General features: G+C 40.9%; 1 protein-coding gene across 2 annotated transcripts; it reads left to right on the forward strand.

Moving 5' to 3' along the window:
* Positions 1-4,679: 4,679 nt before the first annotated feature.
* On the forward strand, positions 4,680-9,850 carry LOC127753396 (inactive protein kinase SELMODRAFT_444075-like). 2 transcript variants are annotated; one of them, XM_052278885.1, is made up of 10 exons: positions 4,680-4,935; positions 5,918-6,182; positions 6,432-6,568; positions 6,658-6,752; positions 6,846-7,870; positions 8,106-8,266; positions 8,629-8,705; positions 8,789-8,936; positions 9,175-9,324; positions 9,422-9,850. In XM_052278885.1, the coding sequence occupies exons 2-10, from the start codon at positions 5,954-5,956 to the stop codon at positions 9,647-9,649; spliced, it is 2,250 nt and encodes a 749-aa protein (XP_052134845.1). In that variant the 5' UTR covers positions 4,680-4,935; positions 5,918-5,953; the 3' UTR covers positions 9,650-9,850. The 2 variants fall into 2 exon arrangements, with proteins under 2 accessions (XP_052134845.1, XP_052134853.1); XM_052278893.1 differs by lacking the exon at positions 4,680-4,935 and adding an exon at positions 5,582-5,822.
* Positions 9,851-11,599: the final 1,749 nt, after the last annotated feature.

An 11,599-nucleotide genomic window follows, 5' to 3' on the forward strand; every position in this document is an offset into this window, starting at 1 on the left:
CTGGTACATCTGTACCGTATAAACTCCTTGATATGGACTAGTACGTAAGATCTTTTTTTCCTTTAAAAAATATGATTCATCTGTAGTCAACATTTCCCCGTAATTCCAAAGCTTGAAACAACCTCTCAATCTATGGTCATATTTAGGGCCCATTTGATTTGTATGAAAAACATAACAAATTTAGAGGATCTTAATCCTATAAGAAAAATTCCTACAAAGGCCTTTGGAACAAATGATTGAATCATATCATATCTTATAAAAATCATATAAAATGAACAATACTATAGAGATTTTGGAGAAAACTTTAGGGTCTATTCGGTTCATAGGATTTTCAAATAACAGGAATAGGAAAAACGTAGAAATAATATAGGAATGCACGTGCAAAACAAAGGATTGAAACACATTAATTTTTCCTACACTTAGCTAAATAAAAGAGGATGGAGTGGATGTTTTCATTCCTATGGAATTAGTACATTTTGGAGGATTTTTGGAGGATTGGTATAGTGTTCCTATGAAAAATTTTCCTTTGAATCCTACAAATCGAATGCATGAATAATGCTTATTCCAAAGGAATTGAGATTTCCTTTAGAAATCCTTCAAAACGAATAAGGCCCCTTTTGAATCACAGAATGGAAAAATAGAGGAATAAGAAAAATATAGGATTCAAACAGGAATGCAAATGCAAAACAAATGATTGTAAAATCATATGAAAAATATATGAATGACCGTTTGATTGCACCGCAGGAAAAAAATATAGCAACCAGATGAGAGAGATAAATTCGAAGTAAATTTTTCAAGAAGTCGGAACTCTTCAAAGGGGTCCTTAGTGAGTTTTGTTTGACTTTTTGTCACCCTCCTAGATGACGTACTGTTAAATGACATTTTTCCGAAAGACTTACTTTTTACCCACTAGAAAGAGATGGTTTTGTACTCACATGTCATTTTTCAGCCTGCAAAGCGCTATGTTACCATTCCAGCGTAGCACCAGAGGGAAGAAGATGAGTTTACCCATCTTGTCTTCTATGCAAATACCTGTATAGAGGGGAGAAAAGATCCCCTCCAATGGCAGCCACTACCACCCCTCCCTCAGCGAACTTTAGCTTTAATGCTCTAGCCCTCACTGGATCCAAACCAGCTCTTCCATCACCATAGCAACAACTGAGGAGCGTGGCGCCAGAAGGCATGACACAACTATCACCATAGCAGCAACTGAGGAGCGTGGCGCTAGAAGCCATGACACAACTGAGGCTGGGGCAAATTTGGTACCCTCGAGCTCACCGGATATGATGCCTCGACCTGGTGCGGTCGAATTCGGAGGGAGAGACAACCAACTTTAACGACGATGTTGCCAACCCCCCATGCACTGTTTTTTTACCTCTACGTCGTTCTTCGCCTATGAGGTTTAGATCTCCGAGCATTCCTCCATTGACATGTGAGACAGTGAGCTTACCGAAGCTCAAGGTGGCTTGGTGGACATGTCTAGATTTATCTCTAGAATTAGATTTTTTATGGGACGGAGAGTGTACATGATCAATGTTTAAAAGGTAAAATAAATAAACCAGTCAAACTAATCACAATAGAAGTGAAAGATCGATGACATCGGTACTTTTATGGTGTTTTTACAGGTACAAAAGATGTATATATATACCTCATAATATTAATTAGAAAGGTATAACCGTATATACTTGTAAAGATGGGAGAAAAAAAACTCTAATTACGTGACATCATTTTTTTGATTAACTAGGAATTTATTGGCAGTGTTGTCTTACTGTAGGTACGTATATTCTTATATTTATAATTACTAATAATGATTAAGCTACTATCGTACACGGACTCTTTTTCTTATTTAAGCCATTATAATTAATCTGGTTTAACCTAGATCGGTTGCTCCTGAGATTAATTATCAAGTTGTGTCTAACATTGATTTTCCTTAGATCTTTAAAATGATCATAATTAATTCAGGTCCACCTTAATGGATAGTAAAATTCCTTTCACTTTTCTCCAATCAACTTTGTGTTTTTTCTTCCGGAAGTAACTAATCAGTCAGGGTACACCTCTAAATCTCATTAAGAACGATCTATAGCGTCTCTAAACTGTTAATGAAGCATCTCCCAAAGAGTTTTTTTTGTTGTAGTATATATACAACTTACTAAAGTACTCCATCCGTTTCTAAATGTTGGACACCGTTAATTTTTTAAGGATATGTTTGACCATTTTTCTTATTAAATTTTTTTTATAAAATATGTAAAACTATATGTATACATGAAAGTATATTTAACAATGAATCAAATGATAGGAAAATAATTAATAATTATTTATTTTTTAATAAGACGAATGGTAAAATATGTTTTAAAAAGTTAACGGCGTCAAATATTTAGAAACAGCGAGAGAATGCATTTTCAGCAGCCAAGTATTTTTTTTGTGACAAGAGAAGTTACACTGTCCAATATTGTCGATCTCGTTTGCATTTCCAGCCCTTTAACTCTCCTGTCAGTAATTTGGTAGCACTCGCTGTTCAGCATGTGAAAATGCGGGGGGGCATAAAACACCTCTCAAAGAACGAACTGTTTATTACCAACTAGCATGGTGGCTCGCGCAGATTACACGGCTAGCATCATTATATTTTCTCTCATATAAAAGCATATATCTTTTCTCATTATATTATTATAAAATATATTACAATGACAACATAATTTTAAATTTTGCAATAACTTTTCAAAACTACTAATGTGTAATAACTGCTCTAGTCTCCTCTTCTAATATTCCTTATTTTTTAATTCTGAATTTCAGCTATTTCTAAATTGTATTTCTATATGGACTCTGCTTTTTCTTTTTCTCTGATTAATGTGAGAATTTCTAGGCCATGAGAGCGAACGTGAAGGCTCCTTTTTATTCCGAATTTTAGTTGGTTTTAAATTCCAATACGAACTCTATACTCTACTTCTAATATTCCTTATTTTTTAATTCCAAATTTCTATTTTTTACTTAATTGTATTTCTATATGGACTCTATACTCTACTTCTAATATTTCTTATTTTTAATTCCGAATTTCAGTTATTTCCTAATTGTATTTCTATATGGACTCTATACTCTACTTTTAATATTCCTTATTTTTAATTCCGAATTTCAGTTATTTCCTAATTGTATTTCTATATGGACTCTATACTCTACTTTTAATATTCCTTATTTTTAATTCCGAATTTCAGTTATTTCCTAATTGTATTTCTATATGGACTCTAGTCTCCTCTTCTAATATTCCTTATTTTTTAATTCCGAATTTCAGCTATTTCTAAATTGTATTTCTATATGGACTCTGCTTTTTCTTTTTCTCTGATTAATGTCATCAGAGCAAACGTGGAGGCTCCTTTTTTTTTTCCAAATTTTAGTTAGTTTTAAATTCCTATATGGACTCTATACTCTACTTCTAATATTTCTTATTTTTTAATTTCGAATTTCTATTTTTTTAATTGTATTTCTATATGGACTCTATAATCTACTTCTAATATTCCTTATTTTTAATTCAGAATTTCTATTATTTCCTAATTATATTTCTATATGGACTATATACTCTACTTCTAATATTCCTTATTTTTAATTCTGAATTTCTATTATTTCCTAATTATATTTCTATATGGACTCTATACTCCTCTTCTAATATTTCTTATTTTTTAATTCCGAATTTCAACTATTTCTAAAGTGTATTTCTATATGGACTCTAGTCTCCTCTTTTAATATTCCTTATTTTTTTAATTCCGAATTTAAGCTATTTCTAAATTGTATTTCTATATGGGCTCTGTTTTTTCTTTTTCTCCGATTAATGTGAGAATTTCTAGACCATAAGAGTGAACGTGGAGGCTCCTTTTTCTATTCCTTTAATTATATAATAGATAGATATCGGTTCATCCGTAGCTGAACTAAGCCACTGGACGTCAGGGGGCTCTGGACCAAACTCGGTGTACGAACCTTTGCATGCATTGTCTCGGTGTAGTAACGTCTGTTGCTCTGCCCTCTGGACCTCTCCTCCAGAAAATTATTGTCACGTTGCTAGGCTCACCTGATTTCACATCGCAATCGTCGCACGAAGAAGAAAAATAAAAAAAACAAGTACACATAACCACAAAAACGGATAGGAGGCCTGTGCAAAAATATGGTCATGGCTGCATCTGCAGCTGCATCGACGGAAAAGCCTGTGAAAAAATGCAGAGAAAATTTTCTCTCCTTTTTTTTTTAGATCAACCCCTGGGAGCCAGTGATGGCAGCAGTAGCAAACCAGCAAGGTTTGGCCTGGTGGACCACGTCCACGACCACGAGGGACCATGTCGATGCCTTCCCCTACCCTCGCTCCCCCTGTGCACCGGGACCATGGGCCGTGCCTGACTGACACTGCCACGGTGGGCCCCACCTTTGGACCGCGGCCTGTTCACGAGGCCGCACCCCTGTGCTGTGCCGCAGCATTTACTCCGGGGGAGATGGTGAGCCGTCCGATCGGGATCTGACGGATGGATTCCCAAGTCTTCCACCTCAGCGACCGTTTTTAAATGAGCCGAATAGTACTCTCGCAGCGTACTATGGTGGGTGGCAGAACTGTGTAATTTGGACTGGGTCTGGAGGGCAAGATTGGAAATGCACCCGTCGCCGTCGATCGGCGAGAGAAGAGAGGTGGTAGCGAATAGGAGCAATGGAGGTTTAATTAGCGGCAGCGGAGCTCGCCTTGGTCTCGCTTTAATGGCCACCTCCTCCTCCTCTTCCCACGCCAACGCCTCCGCTCCCGCTCGTACCACGCGCTGAGCGAGCGCTAGGGCTTGCCTGCCTCGCCTCGGTTGGTGGCGCGCGCGCCGCTCGGCGAGGAGGGAGCGCCGCCTGCCGCGGCGTCGACTGCGGTGAGCTGCTGTTCGGTGTCAACGGCGTCGGCGAGGGGGCTCGTCGCGTTCACTGGTGGGTCTCTCCCCTCCCCACTTCGCGGCGTCGGCTCCGTTGTGCGTTTTCGTTTTGGGGGAAGCTTCGGTTCGGATGCGAGCGCGGCGGCCCGGAATCGGGAGCGCAGGATGGGAATTTCCACTGTATTTTAGTAGTTGCTATTCCTGTGCATGGAGAGGAAAAATGCGGGTCAAATCTCTGGTTGGGGGATCGCATATGGGGTTGGGTGGGGAATTTGATTGATTGATTGATTGATTTATATCTCTCGATGAATTGACTCCGTTTCTGTCCCACTCGCGGCTGGCTGGCCAATTTCGAGGCGGGGAGCGCGGCGAGATCTGCGAGCAAAAATTTCGAATAATTTGGGGGGATTCCTGCGGCGGTGCTGGGAAATCGTGCAGGGCCGTGGTGGAGTGGAGGAGGACGAGGCGGGCATGGCAGGGCAGGGCACTGTGCAGTCTGACCCATACTAACGCCAGGGTCACCACCACCACCACTCACCTCGTCGCCTCGGCTGGCGAAGCGCGGGCGAGCTATCCCCGGCTACAGTGGCGGCGAGGACGAGTGGCGCCCGCTCCCCCTCTGCGGCAGCCATAAAGGTTGGGATCTTTCTCTCAATCCGCAGCTCGGGAGTTGGGACCCATCGATCAGTGGCGAGGAGCAGGAGGAGGAGGAGGAAAAGTAAGCGCGGTGTGGCGCGCATCGTCCTACTGATGAAATCTGAAAATCTTTTACTGGTCTCTTTGGCTTTTGCCTTTTCGTTCTGGGAACAGGTTCGTTGTCGAGCTCTGGTGGTGGTGGTGGCAACTGTCAGTAGCTTGGTACTATGCCCCTCCTATCCCCATTGGCAATGCATTAAAAGAGCTCGGGGGTGGTGGTTGTGTTGCTTGCTTGTACTCCTATAGGTGTTACTACAAGTTTGTCCTGGCTGGTTCTTGCCTTCTTGGGTTTTGCTTGATGCTTGCTTAGAGAGAGTTGGTGTGCTGTGTGGATTTTGTAGGCCTGTTTTGGTGGAGTGGTGGAGGGACGACAGGGTATGATGGTGAGCTCTACTCAGCAGCAGCAGCTGCAGCTGCAGAGGAAGGGGAAGGCTGTGGCGGAGAAGGGCGGCGCGGCGGGGGCGGCGGCGGCGGAGAAGGTGGTGGTGGCGGTGCGGGCGGCCACCAGGGAGATCTCGAAGACGGCCCTTATGTGGGCGTTGACGCACGTCGTGCAGCCCGGCGGCAGTATCTTGCTCCTCGTCGTCGTCCCGTCACATAGCTCTGGTATTGTTTCGTTCTCTTGTGTTTCCTGCATTGTGCAGTTTGTACTATTTTTTTTTTGGATTTGTGTTTTGCACTTGGAATATTGAATGCCTTTGCATGCTGCTTGCACAGCTAAATGCATATGTGGATTTTCGTCATTGATACCTAAGCTCTTTTCTTACCGTGGTTACTGAACTTCCCTGCCTCCCTGGTTTCTTCAGTCATGGCTTAAGTGCCCTCAAATATCATTATCTCTTACCTGTATTTCAGGCAGGAAGTTCTGGGGCTTTCCACTCTTTGCTGGTGATTGCGCAAGTGGCAACAAGACTATGTTGGATCAGAAGGATATTTCTGAGCTGTCTTCTCAAATGATGGACAAACTTAAGAATGTTTACGATCCAAACAAGGTTTGAAGCTCAGAATTTTTTCTTCTGCAGATGCTTACTTGAACTCTTTAACACGTAGTTGCATGTCTCATCTTATGCCATTTGTGTAGATAAATGTGAAGACTAAGGTTGTGTCTGGGTCACCTCCTGGTGTTGTAGCTGCTGAGTCTAAGCGAGCACAAGCAAGCTGGGTTGTGATAGACAAGTAAGGGTCAAATCCTATTACAGTGTGCATAAATACATCATAACCTTTTTTTTTTTTTTCTGTTTTCTTATGTTTCATGTTTCTGCTAATTAGGGAGTTGAAGCATGAAGAGAAACATTGCGTGGAGGAGCTACAGTGTAATATTGTTGTTATGAAGCGTTCTCAACCTAAAGTTGTTCGGTTGAATCTTGTGGGATCTCCTGATAAAGATTCCAAAGTATCCTGTTCACTTCCACCTATGTTGGATAGTTCTGTTGGTAAAACAACAACTGATGTAAAAGAGCCACGGACGTCAATTCGAGGACCGGCTGTAACACCAAATAGCAGCCCTGACTTGGAGACAACTTTTGAAAGTACTGAAGCTGGAACATCCTCTGTCTCAAGTTCAGATCCAGGGACTTCTCCATATAGTGCTTCTGACACAAATGGTTCTATGAAGAAAGAGGCACCAGCAACAAAGGATAGGGTGCAGCATTTGGACATCAATATTTCTGATTCTGACAGCGAAACATTGAGTCCTCCAGCATCCTTCTCGCTTCAACCATGGATGGTTGACATTCTACAGGGATCAGCATCGTCGAGAACACATGGAAAAGGTCCACGAAAAGCTCGCACTGCCACAGCAGATGCTTTGCTGGAGAATATATCCAAGCTGGATCTCCTGAATGAAATTAGTTCTATGAGAAGCCGGTCAGATCTAAACTTCCGAGGAAATGTTAGGGATGCTGTCTCGTTGGCAAGGAGTGCACCCCCTGGACCACCTCCATTGTGTTCAATATGTCAGCACAAGGCACCTGTTTTTGGAAAACCTCCCCGATGGTTTACTTATGCTGAATTGGAACTTGCAACTGGTGGTTTCTCTCAAGCCAATTTCCTGGCTGAAGGTGGATTTGGATCTGTTCATCGAGGTGTCCTTCCTGATGGTCAAGCAATTGCTGTTAAGCAGCACAAACTTGCTAGTTCTCAGGGCGATGTGGAGTTCTGTTCAGAGGTGGAAGTATTGAGTTGTGCGCAACACCGAAATGTTGTAATGCTGATTGGTCTTTGTGTTGAGGATAGGAGGCGTTTGCTGGTCTATGAGTACATCTGCAATGGATCCTTGGATTCACATCTTTATGGTAAGATCATTTTCTTTCTTGCATTTATCAGTAAAAAAAGGCAATTCGTGATAAATCACTTGTCTGTAAACTTGGTAATCCAGTTGACAGTTTACCTACTTGGTAGTAGATTAGTTCTGTAGTCTTGACTCTTGACAGTTGTTCAAGGTACTATGTCTTGCACCAACAATGGAGTGAAAGTTAGTAATTTTACTGTAAACTAATGTATGTTAAGATATCATTGAATAAATTTCAGGTCGTAATAAAGAGACATTGCAATGGTCTGCTAGACAAAAGATTGCAGTTGGGGCTGCTCGAGGGCTGCGGTATTTGCATGAAGAATGCAGAGTTGGTTGTATAATCCATCGTGACATGAGACCAAACAACATCCTTGTTACACATGATTATGAGCCACTGGTATGGTGTGCTCTCCCTTTGCCTATTTTAGAGTAATATAAGTTTTTCAATCTGTTTGGGACGTTATATATTGTTTCTGATATCATTTGTTCTTTTTATATCCATTGCAATGATGAAGCCTAACATTTATAGTTCATTCTGTATGGTGGTGCCTATATTTGCCACACTATACTTGTCAGGAAGATAGTAGGGTATTAACCAGCACAAATTAGATTGAATTGTAACCATTGTTCTCTGGACTTCCTCATATTATATCAGTAAAACCTAATGTCTGTTGAACTCGATTGTATAGGCATCTTGTATTCTTGTTAACTTCACAATCCTAAGATAAGGTTGTAAGTCTTTCAATAATGTTCTGACAGGTTGGAGATTTTGGGTTGGCACGATGGCAACCTGATGGTGACATGGGTGTTGACACGAGAGTAATTGGAACATTCGGGTAAATATTGAGATTTGCAACTGTGTTGTAACCATGTGCAGTTTTGGGCACTTATTAACGAGGCTCTGCTTGGCTGTCTGCAGTTATCTGGCACCAGAATATGCACAGAGTGGACAAATAACAGAGAAAGCTGATGTATACTCTTTTGGGGTTGTGTTAGTTGAACTTGTCACTGGGCGCAAGGCTGTTGACATCAACCGACCCAAGGGCCAGCAATTTTTGACTGAATGGGTTAGTTCTTTCAATTCCTTTTTTATGATACTTTTCATATGCTCAACAATTCTATGATTTTAAATGAAGTGATCTGGGTAATCCCATCAGTGCACTTTATGTTAGTTCATGTTGCAATTTATTAGACATTGTAGACAGATAAAACTTCTGATCTAAACTGCACTGCTATGTCAAAATGATGCTTTACTCCCTTTTGTGCTCTGTAACCTGAACTCATAAAAGATTTGGATTATGACAGGCACGCCCTTTCTTGGAGGAGTATGCAATTGATGAGCTCATAGATCCACGCTTGGGTGACCGCTATTGTGAAAATGAGGTCTATTGCATGTTGCATGCAGCAAAACTTTGCATACGACGTGATCCTCATTCAAGGCCCCGCATGTCTCATGTTAGTTTTTTCCAGTTCTATCTGCAATTATTTTGTTCTTAGACATTAGTACACTGGATCTTGTAAATGCTTTTCCTTTATTTTATCTTTTGTTTAGGTTCTACGCATACTAGAGGGCGACATGGTTGTCGATTCTGGCTCTGTTTCAGCCCCAAGTAGTGATTCTGGGAGCAGGAGCTGGCGAATGCTGAATGAACAACAGAACTGTAGAGACTGGAGCCCAGCTCGACAAGATTCACATCGAGTGGTCGAAGGAAAAAACTCCTACGACGCTCTTAGGGCTGCCTGGGACAGGAATAAGCAGAGCGTCTCACACAGATATTAAAGCTCCTTTTCGAAAATCCTGCGAAGTTGAGCTATTCGACCATGTATAATTCCCTCACCCATTCTTCCTGTCCTCTTTTTGTTTTTTTTACCCCCTGCCTTCTAGTAATTCTAGGATCAAAGCTTTTCCCTGCCATGTTTCCCTGGTGTATAGTAGAAGTGCTAATAGGTTTACAAGTATATTGAGCTCTCAGTTAGCTTCCGTTTTGTGTATGATCGGAGGAAATGTGATCCCAGATCAAATAGTTATGCGTAGAATTTCAGTAACTTGATTATAATATACCTTCAAGGCAAGATCTCTGTAAAGATATCAATCTCATTTGCTTCAAGAGGCGAAGTTTTGCTTGCCTGATATGATTGCCCCCATGCAGGATCATCCACTAGATTATGAATTTATGATTGACCCGCGAAGCAACTATTCTGGTTATGGATCTTGATGTGATCTCTACACTGTTACACATAATACTGAGCATATGGGGTATCAATCATTGTTTTGTGTTTGGGAGTTGTGATACAGATAATTAATGGGTGTACAATAATGCCACATGAAAGGCTACCTTTCACACTGACCCAGACCTACTCAAGGGCCCTGGAGCAGTTGTTCTTACATGGCAACTCGACACATTGGACCGAGATACAGCGAGTTGACGATTTGGTTGATACGTTTCCTGTACGCGTACAACGCCGCTGTGTTGGGGTCTCGTGGACTAATCCTTTGTGGACCAGCCGAAAGCATCGTGCATGGGCTTTTGCATTTGTGATATACTCCCTCCGTTTCAAAATGTTTGCCACCATTGACTTTTTATATGTGTTTGACCATTCGTCTTATTCAAAAAAAAATTTAAGTAATTATTTATTCTTTTCATATCATTTGATTCATTGTTAAATATACTTTCATGTACACATATAGTTTTACATATTTTTACAATTTTTTTTAATAAGACGAACTGTCAAACATATGCTAAAAAGTCAACGGTGTCAAACATTTTGAAATGGAGGGAGTACTCCCTCAGTCTCATAATATAAAGGATTTTGAGTTTTTTGCTTGTATTGTTTGACCATTCGTCTTATTAAAAAAAATTTTAGAATTATTATTTATTTTCTTTGTGACTTACTTTATTATCCAAAGTACTTTAAGCATAATTTTTTGTTTTTTATATTTACACAAATATTTTAAATAAGATGAGTGGTCAAACATTGTAAGCAAAAATTTAAAATCTCTTATATTATAGGACGGAGGGAATACATAATTGAGGGCCATGTCTATTATGTTCATCCGAGAGGGTTCTGAACTAATTATCCTTTTTGTTTTTCATCTGCGCTAATGGTCACATCAAGAAAGCTGTACATAATGCTAGTACTTAGATAGTACATCGGCCAGTTGATCGATGGGAAAATGGGCTACGCCTGTTGGTCGATCTAACTTTGATTAGCTTCCTGTGTATCACTGAAAGCTTGCAAAAATATTTCGCTCTCAATATTAAGTGTCGCAAATGACATCTAACGGCGACAACGACTCAGCAAAGTGGCACATAAAAGACGGCACTGTTTTTAGTGTTCTCTCACAAATAAGACACCGTTTAGAGATCAGGGAATCTTCATGTTCCCATGCAAAAGAAAATTTTTTAAGAGGATGATTTCCTATACGAATCAATTGTACTCTCAGACATTTATGTCATTGCTAGTAACACCGTTGTATCATTGATTATAAGGACATAGATAATAAGGGCTTGTTTGGTTGCTGCCCTGGCCTAGAGCCTCTCGCTCAGGCAGGTCAATCCAGCCGTAGGCGCACGAAATCGGACACCTGAGAGCTGCGCCCGAGTCAGGCGAGATATTGAGGGCACGAAGCAAACAAGCCCTAAGAAAATGTGGCAAGTGGTTCCGGCCCATCACATCAGATTCTCGCCATTAAATAGCTCAACAAAGTCGTGTCCCCATAGGAATTGCT

Source organism: Oryza glaberrima, chromosome 1, assembly GCF_000147395.1.
Source record: "Oryza glaberrima chromosome 1, OglaRS2, whole genome shotgun sequence".
NCBI classification, from domain to species: Eukaryota; Viridiplantae; Streptophyta; class Magnoliopsida; order Poales; family Poaceae; genus Oryza; species Oryza glaberrima.